Raw genomic sequence first — 26491 nt, forward strand, 5'->3', positions numbered from 1 at the left:
GTGCGCCCCTTGCTGCCGAAGCCATAGACAGCATCATTCAAAGTACGCTTTCTGCAGCTGAAGATGAACTGGAATCCTTTTGGAAAGAATGAGGCATGTGGTGGGGAATGATGGATCATGACAAGAAACTTAATTTGACTCTTGACTGTGATGGCAATCAGTCTGAAGAAACTTCATGCAATCAGATTCAACCTTATAATTTGAGTATATCTGTGTAAAGACATACTGTACATGTTAACTTGGCAAATGTTATATAACAAGGATGAATTTTATTTAGTTTTAAAAATTTTAGTTTTATGCTGCTGGTTGATTGGCTCATCATCAGTAGTGATCAGTATCAGTTAAAGTATGTAATAAAATACAGTCTTGGAATTGTTACGGATCTACTACAGATCCTGTTGTATTTGATTGTATTTCCCCTGTTTGATGAGAGTGAAATATTGAAAGGGATTTTGGATTCATAATATGCTGAGAAAGAGACGACGAATGCTGTTTTACTCTGTCAACTCAGAAAATAAAGAGTCTTACCGTAACACTCTTTAATTGATTTTTTTTTTTTTTTTTTTTACAATTACATTTTTTTTTTTTTTTTTTTCATTTTCGTGCAAGTGACTTACGATTGAGGAACACAACAAATGATTAATCTAAAGAGGCGATAGACACAAGAAGTGCTATTAATACAAAGTTTCAGCCATCATTCAGGATAGTACAAGCTAGAATAGGGAGGGATAAAGGAATCGTGATAAATTTTACATTCTCCACTGCGCAAACTCAAAAACATAATGAAGCGTTTGCCAAATCTGTTTTGCCAATAATGTTATGTTATTACAGTATCAACTGAGGGTGCTCTTGCTTTCGAATCAGAGTGCTTATATTTAAATTGTTTTTTACCTCTTTAATGACATTGTTAAACCTCAAAATGATCAATTAGAAAAACCCAAACTATAGTCTCTCAATCCAGCACTTCTGTCTCTCAACAAGAGAAATGTTGTGCTCACTGTTAAACTTCTATTCTCACACTGATGTTTTTGACTTGGTTTGTTGTAGTAAAGTTCAGCAAATCAGAGTTGAGTTTGCAGTACCATAAAAACATCCTGTAACTGTCAGATATCCAAACTTCCTACCCAGTGTGCTAAGACCATGCATCGAAATTAACCTGCAAAATGTCATTGTGAATTTCCCCAACTCTCTGCGTGGTCATATGGAGAAAGCTGGATATTTGTCCCAAACACCAGGAGTAAAGAGTTAAGGATTTTTGGGGCCCTGGAGTAGTTTTGACATGCCCCGCATTTGTGCTTGTTTCGGTTGCTTATAAACATATTAATGGCAAAAGTGTCATTACACTGTATTCAGCACGAACTAGGCTACAATAATATGTGAGCAACGTGTATATACAGTTCCCTCCACTAATATTGGCACCCTTGGTAATTATGAGCAAAGGTGGCTGTGAAAATAAATCTGCATTGTTTATCCTTTTGATCTTTCATTAAAAAAATTCACAAAAATCTAACTTTTCATCAAAGTAAAACAATTGAAAATGGGGGAAACTCACATTATGAAATAAATGTTTTTCTATTTTTCACGTTGGCCACAATTACTGGCACCCAATTATTGCAACCTCCTTTTGCCAAGATAACAGCTGATGAGGTTGGAGAACACCTGACAAGAGATCAGAGACCATTCCTTCATACAGAATCTCTCCAGATCCTTCAGATTCCCAGCTCCATGTTGGTGCTTCTTCTCTTCAGTTCACTCCACTCATTTTCTTTAGGGTTCAGGTCAGGGGACTGGGACGGTCATGGCAGAAGCTTCATTTTGTGCTCAGTGACACATTTTTGTGTTGGTTTTGATGTTTGTTTTGGATCATTGTCCTGATGGAAGATGCAACCACGGCCCATTATTGGATTTCTAGCAGAAGCGGTCAGGTTTTGATTTTTATCTGTTGGTATTTGATAGAATCCATGATACCATGTATCTGAACAAGATGTCCAGGACCTCCAGCAGAAAAACAGAACAACTTGTGGGGATGTAGGTGCTGTTTGATCATTTTTTTAGGCTTTCTGAGACTCAAGACTCAGCTAATCTCTGCAATTCTCCAGCTGTGATTCTTAGAGAATCTTTGGCCACTCAAACTTTCCTCCTCACCGCGCATTAGGATGATTTAGACACACGTCCTCTTCCAGGCAGATTTGTAACATCTTTAGTTCTTTAGTTACATCTTTTGATTGGAACTTGATTGGAATTATTGCCCTGATGGTGGAAATGGGGATTTTCAATGCTTTAGCTATTTTCTTACAGCCACTTTCTCTTTTGTGAAGCTCAACAATCTTTTGCTGCACATCAGAACTATATTCTCTGGTTTTCCTCATTGTGATGAATGATTAAGGGAATTTGGCCTTTGAGTTTCCTCATGTTTATATTCCTGTGGAACAGGAAGTCATGGCTGGACAATTTCATGTTCATGATCACCCTGGTGTGATAAAAAATTTAAATATGGATGGGAATATACTTCAGAGATATTTTACACATAAGAATTTCTAGGGGTGCCAATAATTGTGGCCAACATGTTTTGGAGAAAAACATTTATTTATAATGTGAGTTTCCCCCCACTTTCAATTGTTTTACTCTGATGAAAGATTAGATTTTTGTGAATTTTTTGAATGAAAGATCAAAAGGATAAACAATGCAGATTTATTTTCAAAGCCGCCTTTGCTCATATTTACTAAGGGTGCCGATATTAGTGGAGGGCACTGTATATGTTTGTCTAAAGAATAGATCTTAGTTTAGACAGACATCTTAACTGAAAAAGCTGCTTTCACAACCATGGTTATTTGATGATCGAAACAAAGTTCTGAGTCAAAAATTACTCCTAAACTCCTCGCATCAGAGTGCATGTTATAAGACAGTGAACCACAACTATCAACCATTTTCTTTTGTCATACTGTCTCTTTCCAAAGAGGATTAGTTCCTCATTGAGTTGAAGAAAGTTATTTGCCAACCACCCTTTGACTTCAGTCAAACACTTGTCAAAAGGGAGACAGATGAATAGTCATTATACTCTTTGGAAAGATACAGTTGAAGGCCAGGATTAAAATTATGGCTAACTCCATATTTCTTAAAAATGACCCCCAGAGGCAACATATACAATGAAGTTGGACCAAGAATCGACCTTTGTGGCACACACGATATGATTAATATTGTAATCAATGAAACTTATGTATTGTGGATTAAGAAAGGTCATATGCATGTGTGCTCCTCAACCACAAAACACATACAGCAGACACGTGAAGAAATGAAGCGAGCACGCCGGAGTTATGTTTGGGACCATTTTTTGTAAAAAGGCTAGAGTTACACCTTCATGACTAAGTTTGCATGTGCATTCACAGCCTTTGGTTTTGTGCAAATGTAAGTTGTAATATTGTTTATGTTAGATGTGATCAATCACGATTAATCGATTTGACTGACCCGATTTGAATGTTTTTTTTTTTTTTTTGTGGAGTATCATATATTTAATTATTAACAATAATATTAACATTATTTAACATTAATAAATGTTGTATAATAATGTATAATTATATATACAAACATTAAAATAAAAAAATAAAAAATTAACATTAATATTAATAGTGAAGGCTCCAGCCTCTGTCCAGAGTCCAGTGGAGGCTCCAGCCCCTGTCCAGAGTCCAGTGGAGGCTCCAGCCCCTGTCCAGAGTCCAGTGGAGGCTCCAGCCCCTGTCCAGAGTCCAGTGGAGGCTCCAGCCCCTGTCCAGAGTCCAGTGGAGGCTCCAGCCCCTGTCCAGAGTCCAGTGGAGGCTCCAGCCCCTGACCAGAGTCCAGTGGAGGCTCCAGCCCCTGACCAGAGTCCAGTGAAGGCTCCAGCCCCTGTCCAGAGTCCAGTGGAGGCTCCAGCCCCTGTCCAGAGTCCAGTGGAGGCTCCAGCCCCTGACCAGAGTCCAGTGAAGGCTCCAGCCCCTGTCTAGAGTCCAGTGAATTCTCCAGCCCCTAATCTGCTCCAGAGTCCACTCCCAAGATCTTCATCATCTTAGGACAGGATTCTGGACTGGTGGTTATCTTAGAATGAAACACTGGGATAGCGGTCATGACAGGTTAAGACTCCGGAACGGTAGCTATCTTAGGATGAGATTCTGGGGCTGGCTGTGATACATACTGGGGAAGATGGCCTCTCTCCAGTCCAATCCAGTAAGATCAGGGAGTTCTCTTGGATCAACAAAGTTAACCCCGGTCCAGTCTCATCACTCAAGGGACTCATGACTAGGAGGCGACAGATTTTTGTCCTGCAAGCTTCCAGCTCATATTTCCTATTTTGTTTTCTAGGTCTGGTCTTCTGTCATAAACAGAAGAGGACAGACAAGGTGAGTAGATATGAGGGAAGCAGAGCGGGAATGCAACACAGGTAAGGATGAAATGGTTGATGATAGATTGCTGGAGGCTTAGCTGGCTATGAGTTCTCTGTGCAGGTGGCGTGTGATGCAGGTGACAGATGAGCAGAAGATCCAGGCAGGCAACACAGGGGAACAGAAGACGGCAGACAGAAGACGGATCAAGAACAATCAGATAGGTTTCTCAGATGATTAGATCAGTAAGCACTCTGTTGCGTAACCAGGCTTGTCTTTGACAAGAACAGACAGTGAGGAGAAGGGAACGGCATATGAAGGCAGTGTTGATGAGGGTGCAGATGTGAATCAGGAGGGATGCTGGGTAAGATAAATATGTAAACATGTGCTGCACGCTTTCCTCTCAATAATAAAATAAATGCAATTAATATTAGAAAACAGCAAGCGCTTTTTTTAAAGAAAGCATAAGAAAAGCATGTAACTTATAGCAATGTGGAAATGTTTGCACAAGCTCTGCAATTCGGCACTTCAGTAAAGTCACATCACAATTATTTAAACAGCACTTTATTAAAAAGATTGTTTAAAAGCAAGCAGCTTTACAGTATTAAACAGGAAAACAGTATCAGTGTCTCGTTTCACCAGAAGTACAGCTTCATTTTCTTCTACAAAGTGTCTCTCCAGTGTGTTCATTTTTTTACTTATTTGACCTCAATGGATTGAACAGAAGAAATTAATCAGAGAAGAGTTCCATGTGAAAGAAGGCAGAGCCTCAGAGCCACACCTACCAATTACATCATTGCCACAGACCAATGGGAGTACAATGGTGTTTACCTGCCTCTAGATAGTCTAAATAAAATGCTGCTTACCTCAACCGCTTAATGTTTGAAACTACAGCAACAAAGATATTGTGAAGTGGTCATGAAGGCGGACAGTCATATGAAGCCCACATTCAGCTGCGGTGTGAAAGTAGCCTTAGCTTCTAACTGATACACATTTTCTATTGCTGTACTCTTTAAACAAAGAACACAAACAGGGTCTCACATTTACATGACTATTTATATGTATTTGTAAGTGTGATGTTTATGTTAGACTGATCACAACTGAATTGTTTTTCTCCACAGTGAATGCACAGATGATTGTTGAAACTGCTCCTATTTCTAAACCTCTTATCACACTGAGGAAAACAGTGTTTTCTTTTCAGAATGAGTTTTCAAATGCCGTTTCAGGTATGCGTGATATGTGAAACTCATGTCACACTGAAGACACTTATAAGGCTTCTCTCCAGTGTGAACTCTCATGTGAATATTAAGGTTTCCTTTCGTCGTGCAGCTCTTTCCACACTGAGGGCAGATGAAAGGCTTCTCTCCGGTGTGAACTCTCATGTGATTCTCAAGGTTTATTCTTTTTGTGAAACTCTTTCCACAGTGATGACATATAAAACAGTACTCTCCTGTGTGAATCCTCATGTGATGATTAAGGTATTCTTTACATATGAAACTCTTTCCAAACTGATCACAAACAAATGGCTTCTCTCCCGTGTGAACTGTCATGTGAGCCTTAAAACTTTCTTTTCGTGAGAAGCTCTTCCAACACAGTTTGCAGGTGTAAGGCTTCTCTCCAGAGTGATTTCTCATGTGGGCATTAAGGTTTTTTTTCTGTGTAAAGCTCTTTCCACACTGAGTGCATATGAAGGGCTTCTCTCCAGTGTGGATTTTCAAGTGGACTTTAAGGCTTTCTTTTCGACTGAAACTTTTTCCACACTGTTGACAGGTGTAAGGCTTCTCTCCAGTGTGAATTCTCATGTGAACCTTAAGGCTTTCTTTTCGAGTGAAACTCTTTCCACACTGTTGACAGGTCAAATGGCTCTCTCCAGTGTGAACTCTCATCTGGAGGTTTCTAGTTTCTGTTTTAAGAGTCTGTGAGTAACTAGTAGATTTCTCCCCAGTCATGAAATCATTACATTTCTTATCCTGATTTTTCTCTCCAGTTTCATTCAGTTCTTGACTCTCCTCTTTCAACGTCATGAGATCTAAGGTGAAAAGAAACAAAAACAAGTTATCTCTAGTTTAATGCCACAAAGAAACAGACATGAAAAGTGAAGTAAAACATCGAATCCAACAACATGTATACTAGACCTTATACTCAAACAACTAAAAAGTGTGTAACCTGTAATCTCAGAACCTCAAAATTGTAAATTCTTTGCTTTCTTTATGACATGTTCCAAATACTTTCAGGCTGGCAGATATCAAACCCTTTATAAAATCCCACTGTAGAGCACTGGATTGGGATCCCACAGGTCCCAACACAAATCCAGTGGGAGCAGGCGGTTTTACCTTTGCTGTGGGTGGGAGTGTGAGGTCAAAAAATTTACGGCAGGTCCCGGGATTGATGATAATGAAGAAGATTTAAAATATTAAATTGTAACATATTTATTAAAGTCTTCCTTTAGTCAATCATTTTATCCCTTAAAACTCATCTTTAATCAACCTATTCACATATTTAAACATTTTTTCCTGTTTTTCCTTAATGGCTTGAATGTAAGTACACCCCCCTTGCTTCATTTAGTATAAACGGATAAACCCACCTCCACTCACTCACACAAGCTCAGAGATCAACTCGCTCAACGTTACTCAAGGTACTATAACCCACAGCCTGACCCAGGAGAACTGGTTAATTACAGACAGATCTCAAATCTCAAAGTTTTGCAGAACAGTTTTTGTGAATAATTTTGAATATTGAATATTGTCAGCTTCCATGTGCTTCACACAAAAATGAGACAAACATTAAAAACAGCATACTACATCTCATTCTAAAAAGTGTTTTTCAGTCTTATTTCCTTTTAAGTTTTTACTTCACCAACCCCAGAAAGCCACAAATCTTCTCTCTTCCTTCTCTTCCCTCACTGAGGCAGAAGTATCTAAACTTCTCCTCTCCAGTCATCCTACCACCTGCCCTCTAGACCCCATCCCCTCACACCTTCTACAAGCCATCTCTCCTACACTTTTACCAGCACTCACACACATTATCAACACATCTCTCCACACTGGCATTTTCCCTACCCCATTCAAGCAGGCTCGGGTAACCCCACTGCTTAAAAATCCCACATTAAACACGTCACTTGTAGACAGTTATAGACCTGTCTCTCTCCTACCATTCATAGCAAAAACACTTGAACGGGTTGTTTTCAACCAGGTATCTGAGACTGCACTACTGTCGGTCACTGAATCCCTACGGATTGCGAAGGCTGATTCCAAATCATCAGTTCTCATTCTGCTGGATCTATCTGCTGCCTTTGACACGGTGAATCATCAGATCCTTCTGTCCACCCTGACATCACTGGGCATCATCACAGGTACTCCACTTCTCTGGTTTGAATCCTATCTCACAGCAAGGTCTTTCAGGGTTGCCTGGAGAGGGGAGGTATCCAAAGCACATCAACTGATCACAGGGGTTCCTCAGGAATCAGTTCTTGGACCCCTTCTCTTCTCCATTTACACTACCATCACTTCCACTCACTCTTACAGTCTACACCCCTACCAGAAGTCTGCGATCACTAAATGAGCGAAAGCTCATGGTACCTTCACAGAGAGGCAAAAAATCGCTCTCCAGAACATTTTCGTTCACTGTTCCTTGCTGGTGGAATGATCTCCCCGCCTTCATCTGGAATACAGAATCCCTGGCAATATTCAAAAGACGGCTGAAAACTGAAAATGTAAATTTTGAGGAGTAAAGGTGTTTTAATCAGTATGCCTGGAAAGAAAGTAATGTTTACAAACCCTGATTTGATAAAGTGATTTTGAGGATGACAAAAAAAAAAAATAGGTTTTTTTTTTTCGAATTGAATGTGTGTCATCATTATATCACAAAAAATAAAATAAACAAAAGCATGACACAGAATGACTGAAGAAATACTCTGAGAATGAAACCAACCTGTTTGTTCCTCAGTATCTTCGACTCTGAATGTTTCTTCAATCTTCATGTCTTCACTCTCCTCTTTAATAAATGCCATCTTTGTTTGTTCCTCAGTATCTTCATGTTTTACTCTGAATGTTTCTTCAATCTTCTCGTCTTCACTCTCCTCTTTAATAAACTCCATCTTTATAATAGTGTCACGTGGATCTCAGTCGCTTCTCCAGGAGTTTCTCTGTGTGTTTGGACACTCTGTCATGATTAAGATCAGAATAATTAACAGAAAGAAAAAACATCAAAACTAAATTCTGGGTGCGTCATGAAAACATTGTCAGTTATGTTGTCATTACACATGTTTGTGTTGTTGTTGAATTTGCAGCGCAATTCAGTGATTCAAATGATTACAAACTGTTAATCATTTGATTCAATTGAATCTGAATTGGTTTCAAAAAGTTTGTTTCTCTATCATTACTTACCAGAGACCAAACAGTGTTTATGATGAACTGATTCACAATATAGGGAGCGAGATGAGATGCATCTTTTCTGTTACTTGTGTGTGGATGAGCTTTACTCATAAAAAAACTATGTTCATTAATGTTATTAAATACATTATAATGTCACATTCATTAATAATTAACTTATTTCACAGTTCTCTATATAATTGTCTGAAAGGGTTGTATAGATTTAAACACTTAAAATGATTAAAAACACAAACCTTTCTGAAGAATCACAGATGCAGGAGCGTGTCGCAGCCTTATGACATCATGTTGCCACACCAAAATAAAAGTCCTGTTCACACGAAATAGAAATTCACATACAGAAAACACATTTAAATTATAAGATAAAGGATTGATTCAAAGGATAAATCACAGAGTCCAAAAGCTATCAGTACCAATGAGATTTTTGCAAAAGCTTTTAGCTTATATCTGATGATCCGCTCCCATGTTTTGAATGAATAGAATCTGGGTTAATTAGCCAATTTCACAAGTCATTAAAGGGTAACGTTAGATTAAAATATGCTCTTTTTTCAAATATCACTATCTTTTCTGTTTTCCAAGTTAAGAAATTATTTTCTACTTGTTTGTAGCTTATACGGCTACTCAGACCACTCAGGATGGTTTTATTTCACCTGCTGTCAAACAGTATAGGCAGTGCCGATCCTAAACTTCTGAGGGTCCTAAGCAAAACTTTGTGAAGGGGCCCCTGTCAGTCATCTTAAACCCCCCACAATTTCCATAATCTTTATTATTGCATGAACCAATAAGTACAATGGTTTATGCAAGGTGCACTGCCGGTTTTCTATAGTTAATGGAATTAAAACATCAAGGAAACGAACTGCAAGTTATGAAAAACGCATATAAATATGTAAAGGGAAACCCATTAAAACACGTTAAATTGGCAGTAAAAACAATTAAGTAAAATTAAAACCAAATTTTCGTTGACAGATAAATAAATGCTTTTTGATAGTAGTAATGCGGTGGCACCATCTAGCTGTCAGAAAAACTAAAACACACAGCCAAATCGTCTTTCTAAATGCGTGATTTACTAACTAATCACAGCATGATAAACAATAATAATAATAATAATAAAATATGCTAGGTTGTTTAAACCCAAATTTTGGGTCGAATATGGACAAATCCCATCATTGGGTTATATATTTTAATTAAATACCCAACGGTTGTGTTTGTCCATTTTGACCCAAATCAACTACCCAGCATTTTTAAGAGTGAAGAAGGCTTAGGTAAACATTATGAAAATACATCAATAATTCTCTGTGTGAGCTAATTTTAGATTTATGGCATTGTTAGATTTATGGCATTGAGTCACACAACAGCGTGTAATACTGAACATGTTTATTTCTTATGAACCACGCATAAGAACATTTTGATTATTGATGTGTATACCAACACAAACCGAAAGTTACATTTCATCATGGGGCATTTCTGTGGAGATCTGGACTGGAGTTATTGCTTTACAACTTGCTTATGAATTTATTGCTTTGTCAAGACTAAATAAGAAATTAAAATATTTCAAAAATACATACTTTCCTCATTCTTGACACTTTTTATCTGTTCTAGAAGTTTCGTTTTGCAGCCATAGCCATGTCAAGACGCCTGTTATTAGGCCTCCCGCATGATGCCCGAGTTATTGAATAAATATAAATCATTATTAAAATATTTACACATGACTCCGCCAATGTTTAGTAGACACCACACATATATTTGCATGCTATAAAGAAACATTCAAGTTATGGTAAATTATCGTCATGTTTATTTTATATACTGATGAGCAAGGGGGGCCCCCTGGTGGTTCGGGGGCCCTACGCAACTTGCGTAGCTTGTGTATAGGGAGGATCGGCTCTGAGTATAGGCTACGCAGCTACTCATTCAGCAATTCCCCCCTTCGTATCACTATACGACCAACATTTATTTATATAATTTATTCATATTTAAACTAAACTCCCGATATATGCTTCAATGCGGGATATAGAGTCATGAGATACATAATATTGTTGTGAGTTTAATTACATTTCAAAAATATATAGCACGTATTAATCACGTGCCATTACATCCCGCATTCAGGCATGTTATATTATATATATTTTTTAAATTAATGTATTTTTATATGTTATATTTTAAACAGGCAGTGTTTCAAGATGGGGAGACTGTTGGTGAACTGAAGTTCAAAATCTCCAGGAGTAAAGTTCACAAGACATTCAGAGCAAGACAGGTGGCTGTTAAGAAGGACTATGGCTACATGTCGGCAATGGTATATAATATCCCACAGATCATTTATTCTAACTTGTCAAATTTGCCCCTGCTTGGCTGTGAGCAAAAACACACCGTTTTTGTGTGTGCCCCTTTAAATGCAAATGAGCTGCTGCTTCCGGCCCCCTTTCCAGAAGAGGGCGGAGCTTTAACAGCTCGCATTTCACAGCTGGAGAATCTCACTCAGTCAAAATGAGGATTGTCAGTAACGGTGTTCAGCCTTACATTGTTCAAACCGGAGTCGACACTGATGGAGAGACTCAGGATGAAGTTACAACTTTTAGATGTTTCTGAATGGTTAGTGGATAAATTTATGTAGTTGCTGTGGAGTTGATTCAACTCATCCACTAGCATGTGCCGTCATGTTAATCTTTTGTGTTGAATTGACCCTCGTTTGTGAAGCAGTCCGGCATAAAATGACGGCATGTCAACAACACTCTACTACAACAACTCTTCCTCTTCTCTAAAGCAGCCCAACATGGCCCCGCCCCCTTTGTTGTGTGTTCTCGGGGGCGGGGTTTATGTAAATTTTAGGATTAGTGATGTCACCAACCCTGGAAAAAGCTTGTTGTAGTTCCTACCAGCCATTTGTCGTAGTCCTTAAAAAGCGGTTTCTGTAAAAGAAAATATCTCTCTTTACATTGAACTTTGAGTGTCGTAACTTTGCATTATGTTGTTCATGATCAAACAGCAACATTACACACTAACTAAAGTTAAAAAAGTCAAATCATACTCAAAGACCCCTTTAACAGACTGTAGAGTCAGTTTCACTGAGTACAAATGTAAGCTGAATCTATACAACGCTCAGTTCTCCACTATGTGAAAAATGACTATACTCCGTACTCAATAGGGAAAGTAAAACTTAAAATCACATACAGACTTAAACCAGACTACATAGGTTTTCATCTAAGGGCATCAGGTACGGACTATGGCAATACAAAAATACCCTTTAGGTCTTCTACAGACATGATAAAGTGTTGTGGAGAAATACATGAGCACAAAATAATACAATCCAGACTACATTTCATTCATTTTAATGTTGTTGGTCAGAAAAATACAAATTAGCAGTAATATAACAAAACTTATTCCATAACACATTTTACACAAATACCCTTAGCTGTTATGAAGTAGCCATTTCATGCAAAATATCACAGCTGAATAACAACACAGTTTAAATTTACAACTAGAGATACATGATTTCAAATGTAAAGTTATACGTGAGGGTTGACTTGCCTATTTGTCACCTGGTTCTGATCCGGCAGGCCAGCACTATCCCTGTCGTGGAGCCTGACGAGGGCAGCCCACAACACATCTCCATTGACACAGACTGCCTCAAAGCTCGTGTGTGCTGCGATTCACAGGATATCTGTGATAGCATAAGAGCAGTAGCATCTTCTTAGCACGTTTAACTTGGATAACTCTGCCACCAGCTGGTCATCCAAAATCTGGCCAAGGATTTCCACCATTTCATCAGTCATATGACTGCTTGTGTATTTGGTGTTGGCACTGACCTAGGGGCAGAAAAGTAATAAGGCTGACCTACTTGACAGTAATTATGTTTACAATCATAATTAAATGGCTGCAGTATTTACATTCAAACCATCAATATAAGCACAACCCAATCGCTTGCGTAAGGAAATAATGGGCTCATAGCTGGAGTGGTGGGGCCACTTTTGCTTCAGGCATTCTTAAGAGCCCTGTGGTCCATGTCCACTTGTGCAGCTATGGCACACTGCAGTGTTCTCCCTAAACACACAAAACCATTATTTATTTTCTATTTTTTTAAAACAGTCATTTTATCCTCAGTGTTGCCCTCTCTAATGCATTTCTCCTTTTCTTCTGCTTCTTTATGGATAGCTGTCATCTCATGATGTTTTAAGGTATCCAGCCTGTAGTTTGTGGATGGCTGTCTCACAAAGCCAGTAGCAAGCTGCATCGTGGGGGCACAATGCTTTTGGTATAGGTAACATATCATGCCCTTCTTATGTCTCAGCCAGATAAAACTGTTAAGCCACTGTGAGTCAAAACCACTGACTCTGAGTTTTTTAGAAAATCTGATAAAAAGTGATGTTAAAATTACATAAACGTCAGCAAATACACTCCAAATGACCTGGCAGCTGAATACCCTCGCCTTACTTGTGGTTGAGCATTACTTTTAGACCTGACATATTTACTGCATCTCATCAGTAAAGGAATTATTACTTTGTAATTATCAGATGGTTTCTGCAGTGTTTCACCTGCTCTTGAGATTCTCCTCCTCGCGAATTCAAAGTAATCACTCTTTCTACAGCAAGCCATATCTGCAAAGCTGGAAACAAACTAATGTTTGTTATGTAATGTTAATTTAGGGAACCTTTTTTAAGAAATTAAACATACTTGGATGAAAAAGAAACAATATTCACTTCAATATTCACAAATTCACAAAAAGACAATGCTCTTTAGCATTTATTATTTCTAGATATACTCTGCTATCAGTAACTGTAATGTGATTGTGGATGAAATTATACCATAAATATGAACTAATACCTCCAGTATGTGGTGGCAAGTCTTTTTTTGTTGGCTAAATAGAGCAAAAACAGTCAAAATAGACAATATTGTGCCTAAAAATTTCCACTTAATATTAACTCATTGTTTATTGAATGTATAAAATGCAGTTTCTCAACCGGTGGGTCATAAGACCGTTTTGAGCAGGTTGTGGAGTGTGTACCCAGGTAAAAATAAAGTATACTTGAATGCACCAATTCTTAATAAATAAAAATACTTAAATACATTCAAGTACATTTGTTGTACATTCTTATATTTTGAGCTAAATAAAATTGTAAAAGTTATACACTATCAATACACTAATTAAACGTATATTTCTACTTCAGTGCACTTGGAAAAGTATACTAAATACCACTAATACTGAAATTGATTTTTAGTGCATTGAAATAAAGTGTACTATCTCAACAATATACCATTTTATTAGTGTATTTCTTAAAGTGTGCTTTGAACGCTTTACATAAAATTTTAGTGGACTTTTTAAATGTAGTTATCACCAAGTTCTATTTTAATGGATTTTCATGAAATAACTGTTTTTCGCCAAAACACGTTGGCCACAATTATTCAACATGTTGGCCACCCTTTTATTCCAAACTTTTTTGCAACCTCCTTTTGCCAAGATAACAGCTCTGAGTCTTCACCTATAATGCCTGATGAGGTTGGAGAACACCTGACAAGAGATCAGAGACAATTCCTTCATACAGAATCTCTCCAGATCCTTCAGATTCCCAGATCCATGTTGGTGCTTCTTCTCTTCAGTTCACTCCACTCATTTTCTTTAGAGTTCAGGTCAGGGGACTGGGATGGTCATGGCAGAAGCTTCATTTTGTGCTCAGTGACACATTTTTGTGTTGGTTTTGATGTTTGTTTTGGATCATTGTCCTGATGGAAGATCCAACCACGGCCCATTATTGGATTTCTAGCAGAAGCAGTCAGGTTTTGATTTTTTATCTGTTGGTATTTGATAGAATCCATGATGCCATGTATCTGAACAAGATGTCCAGGACCTCCAGCAGAAAAATAGGCCCACAACATTAAAGATCCAGCAGTATATTTAACCGTGGGCATGGGGTACTTTTTATCCATGTGTGCACCAAACCCATCTGGTGGTTTTGCTGCCAAAAAGCTCTTTTTGTAGTTTCATCTGACCATAGAAGCCGGTCCCGTTTGAAGTTCCAGTCGTGTCTGACAACTGAATATGCTGGAGATTGTTTCTGGATGAGCGAGGAGGATTTTTCTTGAAACCCTCCTGAACAACTTGTGGGGATGTAGGTGCTGTTTGATCATTTTTTTAGGCTTTCTGAGACTCAAGACTCAACTAATCTCTGCAGTTCTCCAGCTGTGATCCTTGGAAAGTCTTTGTCCACTCAAACATTAGGATGATTTAGACACACGTCCTCTTCCAGGCAGATTTGTAACATCTTTAGTTGATTGGAACTTCCTAATTATTGCCCTGACGGTGGAAATGGGGATTTTCAATGCTTTAGCTATTTTCTTACAGCCACTTTCTATTTTGTGAAGCTCAACAATCTTTTGCTGCACATCAGAACTATATTCTTTGGTTTTACTCATTATGATGAATGATTAAGGGAATTTGGCCTTTGTGTTTCCTCATGTTTTTACTCCTGTGGAACAGGAAGTCATGGCTGGACAATTTCATGTTCATGATCACCCTGATATGATAGAAAAAATGTAAATATGAATAGGAATATACTTCAGAGATATTTTACACATAAAAAATTCTAGAGGTGCCAATAATTGTGGCCAACATGTTTTGTAGAAAAACATTTATTTCACAATGTGATTTTTCCCTCCACTTTCAATTCTTTTCCTTCAATGAAAGGTTAGATTTTTGCTAATTTTATGAATTAAAGATCAAAAAGATAAACAATGCAGATTTATTTTTACAGTCATCTTTGATCATTTTTACCAAGGGTGCCAACAATTCTGACTACCACTGTAATTAACTACATCATATAAAGGGAATATTAACATAGTTACAATCCATTTGAAATGAATTATTTCATGTATAAAAATATGTAGACAATACATTATAAATACATTTTGTATATATTTATTATATACTATCCTTATATTTGAAATACATCAAAAGTCTATTTTTGATGAGTATATTTGAAAGTGTATGAGAGATGGGTTCAAGTGTACTACAAGTGGTAACTAAATACATTTTTTAATACGGAGATAGTATGTTAAAAGCACATTTTTGTATTCATGGTGTCTCAAAATAGCACAGTTGAGTACACTCAGATGTTCTTAAGATTATCTTAAGAAGTACTAAAGAAGTATTTTTAGTATATTAAATACAAAATTAGTGCATGAAAATACAGCACTTTAAGTACATTATGGAAGTGTACTGAAATATTGTATTTTAGTGCACTTTTTTTCACCTGGGTAGTCAAAGAAACAACAGCAACAAATTCTGTAATTCTGTTTATCTGATATGTTTGCCTCAAAAACCTTCATTTCTTTTCGACTGAAGAAAGACAGACATGAATCTCTTGGATGACATGGGGGTGAGTAAACTATCAGAAAAATTTTAATTCTAAAGTGAACTAATCCTTTAATTTCACACTTTAACTGTGAAACACTTTCCACACTGATGACAATAAAAAACCCTTGTGAGAATCCTCATGTGGGTCTCATTTTCCACACATGAATCTCTTCTCTCCGGTGTGAACTCTCATGTGAGTTTTAAGATTTCCTTTCTGTGTGAAGCTCTTCCCACACGGTTTGCAGGTGTAAGGCTTCTGTCCAGTGTGAAGTCTCATGTGGACGATGAGGCTACTGTTATGACTGAAACTCTTTCCACACTGACTGCATGTGAACGGTTTCTCTCCAGTGTGACTGTTCATGTGACACCTAAGGTTTAGTTCTGTTGTGAAACTCTTTCCACACTGATCACATATAAACAGCTTCTCTCCAGTGTGAATTCTCATGTGGTAATCAAGAGTGTTTTTATGTGTAAAACTCTTTCCACACTGAGTGCAGGTGAAACGCTTCTCTCCAGTGTGAATCCTCAAGTGGATTTCAAGGCTTTGTTTTCGACCGAAACTTTTTCCACACTGTTGGCAGGTGAAAGATCTCTCTCCAGTGTGACTGTTCATGTGGTAATCAAGGATGATTTTCTGTGTGAAATTCTTTCCACACTGAGTGCATGTGTAAGGCTTCTCTCCAGTGTGAAGTCTCATGTGGACGATGAGGCTACTGTTATGACTGAAACTCTTTCCACACTGACCGCATGTAAACGGCTTCTCTCCAGTGTGACTGTTCATGTGACACCTAAGGTTTGGTTCTGCTGTGAAGCTCTTTCCACACTGTTGGCAGATGAAAGGCTTCTCTCCAGTGTGAATTCTCATGTGTATTTTGAGGTTTCCTTTTTGAGTGAAACTCTTTCCACACTGATGGCATGTGTGAGGTTTCTCTCCAGTGTGAACTCTCATGTGGACTGTAAGGTTATGTTTTTGACGGAAACACTTTCCGCACTGATGGCATGTGAAAAGCTTCTCTCCAGTTTGTTCTCCAATCATGAAATCATGATGTTTCTCATATTGATTTTCCTCTTCAATTTTATTCAGTTGTTGACTCTCCTCTTTCAGCACCATCAGGTCTAAAACGAAAAAAACATAAACAAATACAAGTTAACCCCAGTTTAATGGTACAAAGCAACAGAAATTAAAACCAAGATAAAGCATCAAAACCAACAACATACTGTATACACCGATCAGGCATAACATTATGAGCACTGACAGGTGAAGCGAATAACACTGATCATCTCTTCATCACGGCACCTGTTAGTGGGTGGATATATTAGGCAGCAAGTGAACATTTTGTCCTCAAAGTTGATGTGTTAGAAGCAGGAAAAATGGGCAAGCGTAAGGATTTGACTAGGACCAAATTGTGATGGCTAGACGACTGGGTCAGAGCATCTCCAAAACTGCAGCTCTTGTGGGGTGTTCCCGGTCTGCAGTGGTCAGTATCTATCAAAAGTGCTCCAAGGAAGGAACAGTGGTGAACCGGCGGCAGGGTCATGGGCGGCTCATTGATGCATGTGGGGAGTGAAGGCTGGCCCGTGTGGTCCGATCCAACAGACGAGCTACTGTAGCTCAAATTGCTCAAGAAGTTAATGCTGGTTCTGATAGAAAGGTGTCAGAATACACAGTGCATCAGTTTGTTGCGTATGGAGCTGCATAGCTGCAGACCAGTCAGGGTGCCCATGCTGACCCCTGTCCACCGCCGAAAGAGCCAACAGTGGACACGTGAGCATCAAAACTGGACCACGGAGCAATGGAAGAAGGTGGCCTGGTCTGATGAATCACGTTTTCTTTTACATCACATGGATGGCCGGGTGCGTCGCTAACCTGGGGAACACAAGGCACCAGGATGCACTATGGGAAGAAGGCAAGCCAGCGGAGGCAGTGTGATGCTTTGGGCAATTTTCTGCTGGGAAACCTTGGGTCCTGCCATCCATGTGGATGTTACTTTGACACGTACCACCTACCTAAGCATTGCTGAGACCATGTACACCCTTTCATGGAAACGGTATTCCCTGGTGGCTGTGGCCTCTTTCAGCAGGATAATGCTCCTGCCACAAAGCAAAAATGGTTCAGGAATGGTTTGAGGAGCACAACAACGAGTTTGAGGTGTTGACTTGGCCTCCAAATTCCCCAGATCTCAATCCAATCGAGCATCTGTGGTAACATGGTTTAGGGTGTTTCCCATACAACGACATAACTCAATGCTTTACTACCACAGTACGATGCATAGTTGAACAATGATGTCATGCAGGTGGTGGAGTAATAACTTCTTTAAATGAATCCATTAAGATCGAATTAATGCTAGATTTTTTTGCTATAAATTATAGACAATTACGTAGTATCTGAGGACTAATTCTCATTTTTCTCAGTTATTTTGCTTTATTTCCAGATTCAATCATAGGCTCATTGTTACGTACCAGAGCACATACTCACATGTGCACTATTCAAAAATGGTGCTTCAAATCTCTTGACAAACTAAAATATGTAAATGACATTTGTGTATTTGAAATAAAAGATATACATTGTACTCTAACCACAGCTTGAGAGCTGTCGTTCCAACCACACAAGTTTGCGAATGTTTGTTTGAACGATGGTTTCGGGAAACATCAAATTGTTGAACTATGTTAGTAATGACGGAAATTGCGATGTTAGTTGGCTAACGATGCTTTTGGGAAATGCACCCCAGATTGCTACTACTTGTATATCAAGACATGTCTCATCAAACACAAGTATGGTGTGCCACAGGGTTCAGTATTGGGTCCTCTGCTTTTCTCATTGTTTATGCTTCCCCTGAGGGACATTATCATTCACTGTTACTCAGTTTTACATTTCCTCACACTCTGCTAACTTATAGTTGTGTCGTATAGTTGAAGTTTTGTCCGGTTGTATTAATGATATAAAAGATGGGATGACTAGTAATTAAGTAAGGTGTTAGATCTCAACGTATGTACTGTTAATGCGATGCACTTACTGCCTCAGATGCGGGCGTTATAATAATAATATTGCTATATATAATGTTGGTATATAAATAAAGGTAACTTGACTTGTTACTGTACTGGTATTCAGGATAATAAAGTTATGAAAAGTTATAACTGGCTGCCATGTCGTTCTCCATAAGAAGGTTTATCGTTTCACCTACTAAACAACAGAGCAGATCTGTTATTATGTTACAATGAAAATCATTTGTTTGCAAACAAAATGTTTTTCTCCCTCTGAATTTTATGAGGCTCTGAATATTGTTAGTTTCCATGTCCATTGCACAGAAACATGTATTTATGATAAATAAATGTGTCTTTTCCATACCACTGCATTAGTAAGTGATAGAAATAAACGGTTTCAATTCAGTAGCATTTACTGGGTTTAACACAAAATAGTTATTTATGTTACATCTGTATTACTTTTCCTAATGTAATGCCTGACATGTCATAATTACAGATGCCCAGCGTGAAAGTAGGATCTTTTCGGGTTTAAGGCAGCATTAGTATTAGTCTGGTCATGTGATCTCAACATGTCTAGTGTCCACATGAGGCGACCCCCTCCATGTCAAATAAAAGTGCTTTAATTAGAAAACTCATGTGACATTTTTCAAAAATATCACTCATTTCTGTAGAGCTGGACATTTTAATGAGGATCAAATGACTGAGTTCAGCTTTGAGAATGAAACCAACCTGTTTGTTCCTCAGTATCTTCATGTTTTACTCTGAATGTTTCTTCAATCCTCATGTATTCAGTCTCCTCTTTAATAATCGCCATCTTTATAATAGTGTGTCACGTGGATCTCAGTCGCTTCACCAGGAGTTTTTCTGTGTTTGGACACTCTGTCATGATTAAGATGAGAATAATTAACAGAAAGAAAAAACATCTCAATTAGCTCTAGTTTAGTGCACTGGTAAGGGGGTCACCAGAGTGGGAGTTAAGTCCGGGATACACTGCATGATTTTTGCTTGTCCCAGACGAAAGATTGCCATCGTGAAACAATCGTGGCGAAACAATCGTGGCTCTTAATCGGTGGTCCTATGTCGTACAGTGAGAGAGGTTCAAAGACAGCCGTTTTCCCGGTCTTGTGACCACAGATAGCCTACGATCATTTTCTGACAGTGTCAGAAATTCAGCATGATCATTGCACAGTGTGTCTGCTGCTACGACCTACGTCTACTGACCAGCCAATAAAAATGGACATGAAATCAAAGCGACATGGTGCTAAAACTTAAAACTGCTTACCTTAAGCTCTTTTCCCTTCTTCCTTTTTTTTCAGCACACATAAAAACTACAGCTGCCAAAGTGTGATTCAACATGGTGTTTTGTTTACCACTAGCGTATGCTGATGACGTTTTATTCTTCTATAGAAACTTGCATCGTAGCCTATGAGTCAACAGGTGTCATCATCATACAGTCTACATGCATGTTGTACCCAAGTTTAATAGATCCATGTCGCAGTGTGATAAAGTAATGATCTAAAATTGTGCAGTGTATCCCGGGCTTTAAATAACCTGATTGGACAAAAAAAATAATAAATAAAAATAAGGATACAGTAACAGATTATACAGAATCTTATTTTTGTTATGATTTATATTAGGTATTTAATAACTCTTAGGTTATATTTAATGAATTGCACTTCCATAAACATTTGCAATTGATTTTTTTAAGTTGACATTAAAGATGTTTGTGTTTGTTCTCATTTACACAGTTTTGATAAGCATTTGTTTCAATTGACTTTCAGTTTCTCTATCATTACTTGCCAGAGACCAAACAGCGTGTTTATGATGAACTGCTTCACAATAAAGGAGCTAAATGAAACACACCTTTTCTGTTACACATGTTTACTCACAAAAACTGTTCTTTTATAAGAGACATTACAGTGTTACATTTGTTAAAAACAAACTCATTGCACAGTTCTCTATAAAATTGTCTTTGGGTTGTATTTGTTTAAATGATTAAAAACACAAACCTTTCTTCAGCAGAATCACAGATGCAGAAGTGCAGAGCAGCCTTATGACATCATGTCTCCACACCAAAATAAAAGTCCTCTTCACACGCTAAATAAAAATAATAGAAATTCACATACAGAAAACTCATTAAAATGATAAGAGGATTGATTCAAAAGATAAATCACAAATTTCCAAAGCTTTCAATACCACATATTTTTCCAAAAGCTTCTGGCTTATATATAAATGTAAGCAAGTGTGAAGTAATCGCAATACCAACTACAGAGCATTTGTGATATTCTTAATCATAATATAGTCAAGTACCTTGATCTTCATATTATAAAAGTTTGAAAATAACAATACTTAAATATTTTAATGTAATATTTAAATATATAAATATAAACCTAAATATTTTAAATGAATAAAGAATTTGTATATCAAAATTAACTATTTTGGCTGTATTTTATTAACTAAAACTGAATCCTTATAATGATGTATATATCCAACTTATTCCATCTCAGTTTCACCACAGAATATAAGAGCAAATCAAAATTTCATCTGTAAGTGGAAAAAAGTGCATTATACTAAAGGGCGATGACTGTGAAGAATTTCATTGATGACAGGTTTAAATTGTAAACTGTAAATTGTAAATTGTAATGAAATATGATTTACAGTTCCCTGAATTATCTTTAAGAAAATTTACAGTATGGATTTTGTGCTGAAATGTGTCTACAGTATAAAGACAAACATATACAGAAATTGATATACAAACATATTTTTACTCCCCATAATAGCCCTCTATGGAATAACAGATGCATTGTGAAAATTTATTTGATATTATTTATCATGAATAACATAATATGTATTTTATATAAATAAATAACATTCAGAAGCTTTATTTGAAATGATTAAGGATCAAACATAAGAAATGGCATTTATCATGTTTGATTTTATTTGACATGCACACAGGCGTGTTTGTTTAGGACGGGTTTGTGTTGAAGAGAAATACAGTAATTTATTGACAATGTTCTGTCTCTCTTAAAATGTAGGCAAATGTAAATGTCAGCATGTTCATATATGGCTAGGCAAGGATATCGAAGTCTGTCAGGTAAAACAAGAGCTTATTGATGCAATTCAGTCAGTCTTCTATTTTATAGACCAACTAGATGTTTGTAAACAGAGATGACTTTAGTGAGCGGAGTCTACCTGGTGACAGGAAGTGACAGTTCTGCAGTAGCAGTCTATGGAAGCCACTGAATAAAAAAGTAAAAAAGGTCATTTTAGAGTTGATATATGAGTTAACAAGACACACCTAGGGAAGACACTCAAGGTGAAAAAACTACAAACTGACAACAAAATAATGGCACATTGGACAGAAAACAGAAAGTTTAACAAAAGTCCAATGACAAACATGGAGAACGTGTTCCCCCTTAAAGAGTGGATTTCAGTTGCTGCACAAAAAAAAAAAAAAAGAGATGAAAGGCCAGGCCAGTGGAATGGAAGAGGGCTTGGAGACTGAGACAGAGCAGGGAGCCAGGGTGGAGAAAGCAGAGGGGGCATCCAGGGCAGAGCAGGTGACCAGGACAAAGCCAGCAGAGCAGGTGACCAAGGCAACGCAGGTGGCCAGGGTGTAGCCGGCAGAGCAGGTGACCAGGGTGGAGCCGGCATAGCAGGTGACCAAGGCAGAGGAAGTGACCAGGGAGGAGAGGGTGGAGCAAGTGGCCAAGGCAGAGCAGGTGACCAGGAAGGAGCTGGTGGAGCAGGTGACCAGGACAAAGCCGGCAGAGCAGGTGACCAAGGTAAAGCAGGTGACCAGGGTAGATCCGGCAGAACAGGTGACCAGGGTGAAGCCGGCAGAGCAGGTGACCAGGGTGGAGCCGGAAGAACCTGTGACCAGGGTGGATCCGGCAGAGCAGGTGACCATGGGTGGAACTGGCAGAGCAGGTGACCAGGGTAGAGCCGGCAGAGCCGGTGACCAGGGTGGAGCTGGCAGAGCAGGTGACCACGGTGGAGCTGGCAGAAGAGGTGACCAGGGTAGAGCTGGCAGAGCACCAGGGTAAAGCCAGCAGAGCAGGTGACCAGGGAGGAGCTGGTGGAGCAGGTGACCAAGGCAAAGCAGGTGGCCAGAGTGGAGCCGGCAGAGCAGGTGACCAGGGAGGAGCTGGTGGAGCAGGTGGCCAAGGCAGAGGAAGTGACCAGGGAGGAGCTGGTAGAGCAAGTGGCCAAGGCAGAGCAGGTGACCAGGAAGGAACTGGTGGAGCAGGTGACCAGGACAAAGCCGGCAAAGCAGGTGACCAGGGTAGATCCGGCAGAACAGGTGACCAGGGTGGAGCCGGCAGAGCCGGTGACCAGGGTGGATCCAGCAGAGCAGGCAACCAGGGTGGATCCAGCAGAGCAGGCGACCAGGGTGGAGCCGGCAGAGCAGGTAGCCAAGGCGAAGCAGGTGACCAGGGCAGAGCAGCTGACCATGGAAGAGCTGGTGGAGCATGTGACCAGGACAGAGCTTGCAGAACAGGTGACCCGTACAGCGAGTGGAGCATGGGACTAAGGTGGAGCTAGTGGAGCAGGTGATCATCACTGCATAGGCAGAGCCTCAAAGTTTATTGACGGCCTCACTGGCTATAACAGGACAGTTAGAAAGTTGAGAAATAGCACAGAGGGTTCAGAGATGGACACCATGGCCATGACAGGAAGTACAGGGAGTTCATTATCAGCCTCCATAGCCACAACAGAGTCAAAAGTAGGAACAAAGAGTTTTACAAAGCGTATTTTCAATAGTGAATGTTGCCGCCTCTAGAGGAGCTGTCGGGGTCAATGCCACCTTGGGAGGAGCAGCAAGAAGTGTGTTTTGAAATGAGCGTAAAGTGGTTCATTTAGACCACTGCAATAAAAAACAAACAGTGAACTGTCCGGCAACTGTGTCTGGTATGTTATCAATACGTTTTGGTTTGGTTTGATTATTTATACAGCACTACTAAAAACAACCGAGGTTGAACCAAAATGCTTTACATAGCTGCATTTTGCACAGATTGCAGGTGTGCCAGAGATGCGGTGGAGATGCCACCATAAGAGAATTACAAAAATCAAGATGTGATAAAACAAAGGTATGAATGACCCTTTCAAAATCTACAGTTGATAAGAAAGGTTTGCTTTTTACTAAAAGACGCTGGTTATAAAAGCAGGCCCGTACCACTGAATTGATTTGGTTTTCAATTTTTAATTTGTCGTCAATCATAAAACCTACATTTCGTACCGACATTTTGTAGTACGGTGCCAACGGACTCAGATCTAAATGGACCTGGGCAAAGACATTTGGCTGGCCGAATACAATGACCTCTGTTTTGTCCTCGTTTAACATTAAAACGAGTCACATACCTCTCGGATTTCATCATAAATATCTTAATTTGTGTTCTAAAGATGAACGAAGGTCTTACGACTGTGGAACAACACAAGGGTGAGTAATTAATGACAGAATTTTCATATTTGGGTGAACTAACCCTTTAGCATATACCTTTAACTGTACTTTAACTCTTTCCTCGCCAATGTTTTTTTTTTTAAATGTTGTGCCAGCATTTTTTCTTTTTCACAAAAATTTCACGCCCCCAGAATATTTTGTTGAATGAATATCTGAACATACAATGTATGAAAAGTAAGAACAGAGCCTCTGCTTAAAAAAAAACATTTTATTCTAGCTTCATGCATTTTTTTTTTATAACAACACTTGAATGTGGTTGTTTCATTTACAAGAAATACATTTTGAACAAAATGCTGAAAAAAATCATGTTTTTGTCAAAAACTTCATCTGTATGAGATTCAGAATAATAAAAAAAATATATAGATGTAGTAGATCCATCAACACCCTCAAAGCTTCACAGTTATTTCCTCCTCATCTATTTGACATTTAACTCAGTAACATTAGACAGATTGCAGATTTGATATGCTGTTAAATGTTTGATGATCACATTATTTTACAAGTGCGTTAGCAATGCTTCTATCACTTGTTTCTGCTTCTTGTTCACCTGTGTTTTGTTCCGGAGATTCTGTACTTTGCGAAGATGTGTAATATCACCCCCTACGGTAAAAAATGGATTGCCGGAAAATTCAGGTAATGGCTGGAAAAGGGTTAAGCAGATTTTAAGTAAATTCCTATTCACCCTACCAGTGGACTAACCTACACAAAAATGTACATACTCAGAAACGTGTTTTCTTTATAAATCAATATTTTCAAACAATGTACGTTTATGAGAGTATCTAAAACTATATGAAAAACAGGATTTAAAACTCAATTAAGGCCCAGTTTCACAGACAGGGCTTAGCCTAAGCCAGGATTAGGCCTTAGTTCGATTAGGCTATTTAGGAAACTTTTATAAACGTACACTAGAAATCATTACTGGTATGCATCTTGAGATAAAACAATGGCACTGGCATATTTTAAGATCTGTCAGTAGAAGTTGCTTCCAGTTAAAACAGCTCAAACATGCATTTTAGTTCAGAACTAAATTAAGCCTTGTCTGTGAAACCGGAGGTAAAAGAGTAAACACAACTACAGGCCAAGTTTACATAGAGTACTTTATTACACTTTCAGTATATAAAAAAATTCAGTACAAATATAGGCTAGATATAAGCCAAGTATACTTAAGTGTAATTTGTAAGTATATTTTTACGTACATTAAGTATATTTCTGATGAGTACATAAAAAGTAAACGGAAAGTATACTTTCTTATTTTTGTTTAAAAGTAGTATACCAATTGCTCACTTGAATAAACTTTTTTGTAAGGGGACTCTTTAGCAAAGAGCTCAAACAAGGTCTTTTCTTATGTATTTGTAAGCGTGATGTTTTTATTGCACTGATCACAAATGAATTGTCTTTCTCAAGAGTGGATGCACAGATTTTCTAAACCTTTATCACACTGAGGAAAATGGCTTTTTCTTTTCATAATGAGTTTGCAAATGCCGTTTCAACTCTGAGTGATATGTAAAGCACTCTTCACACTGAAGACAATTGTAAGGCTTCTCTCCAGTGTGAACTCTCATGTGAATCTTAAGGTTTCCTTTAAGCGTGTAGCTCTTTTCACACTGAGGGCAGGTGAAAGGCTTCTCTCCAGTGTGAACTCTCATGTGATTCTCAAGATTTGCTTTGTGTGTGAAACTCTTTTCACAGCGATGGCATACGTAAGGCTTCACTATAGTGTGAATTTTTACATGCTTCTTAAGGTGACTCCTGTCAGTGAAACTCCTTTCACACTGAGGACATATAAAATACTTCCCTCCTGAGTGAATCCTCATGTGATGATTAAGGGTTTCTTTATGTCTGAAACTCTTTCCACACTGATCACAAACAAACCGCTTCTCTCCAGTGTGAACTGTCATGTGAATCTTAAGATTTCCTTTTACTGTGAAGCTCTTATCACACAGTTTGCAGGTGTAAGGCTTCTCTC

The 26491-nt window shown here is 38.5% G+C and overlaps 4 protein-coding genes across 11 annotated transcripts in view; all 4 read right to left on the bottom strand.

The window, feature by feature from the left end:
• Positions 1–26491, bottom strand: part of LOC127511113 (gastrula zinc finger protein XlCGF7.1-like) — a 112868-nt gene that overhangs the window by 71011 nt on the left and 15366 nt on the right. For 2 of the 4 annotated variants that reach the window (XM_051891665.1, XM_051891648.1), the window contains exon 1: positions 21077–21103. The exons of 1 other annotated variant lie outside the window; for it this stretch is intronic. The gene's annotated coding sequence lies outside the window, so the exon portion shown is untranslated. Of the gene's footprint in view, positions 1–21076; positions 21105–26491 lie in introns of those variants that run through there. One more of the 4 variants, XM_051891653.1, reaches the window with a different exon arrangement.
• LOC127511118 (gastrula zinc finger protein XlCGF8.2DB-like) overlaps positions 1–26491 on the bottom strand; it is a 128790-nt gene that overhangs the window by 42568 nt on the left and 59731 nt on the right. The window lies entirely within an intron of this gene.
• LOC127511409 (oocyte zinc finger protein XlCOF6-like) overlaps positions 1–26491 on the bottom strand; it is a 39765-nt gene that overhangs the window by 9375 nt on the left and 3899 nt on the right. The window contains exon 3 of the mRNA XM_051892219.1: positions 16239–17201. Within this exon, the coding sequence (XP_051748179.1) occupies positions 16239–17201 (963 nt within the window). The remainder of the gene's footprint in view (positions 1–16238; positions 17202–26491) is intronic.
• On the bottom strand, positions 4904–9053 carry LOC127511197 (gastrula zinc finger protein XlCGF8.2DB-like). Of its 2 annotated transcripts, XM_051891919.1 has the most exons (4): positions 8980–9053; positions 8286–8516; positions 7934–8059; positions 4904–6384 (listed from the first exon to the last, which is right to left on the bottom strand). In XM_051891919.1, exons 2-4 carry the CDS (start codon positions 8449–8451, stop codon positions 5525–5527), a joined length of 1152 nt encoding a protein of 383 aa, XP_051747879.1. In that variant the 5' UTR covers positions 8452–8516; positions 8980–9053; the 3' UTR covers positions 4904–5524. The 2 variants fall into 2 exon arrangements, with proteins under 2 accessions (XP_051747879.1, XP_051747880.1); XM_051891920.1 differs by lacking the exon at positions 7934–8059.

This window comes from Ctenopharyngodon idella, chromosome 4 (genome assembly GCF_019924925.1).
Source record: "Ctenopharyngodon idella isolate HZGC_01 chromosome 4, HZGC01, whole genome shotgun sequence".
Classification (NCBI taxonomy): Eukaryota; Metazoa; Chordata; class Actinopteri; order Cypriniformes; family Xenocyprididae; genus Ctenopharyngodon; species Ctenopharyngodon idella.

Bases quoted from the DNA above. Each gene is read 5' to 3' on its own strand.
- LOC127511197 (XM_051891919.1), bottom strand. From the start codon at position 8,451: ATGGAGTTTATTAAAGAGGAGAGTGAAGACGAGAAGATTGAAGAAACA. The intron at 8,060-8,285 runs GTTGGTTTCATT...TTACATTTTCAG, and splicing joins AGATACTGAGGAACAAACAG to TTTTCAGCCGTCTTTTGAAT. The intron at 6,385-7,933 runs GTACCATGAGCT...TTTTCACCTTAG, and splicing joins TTTTTTGCCTCTCTGTGAAG to ATCTCATGACGTTGAAAGAG.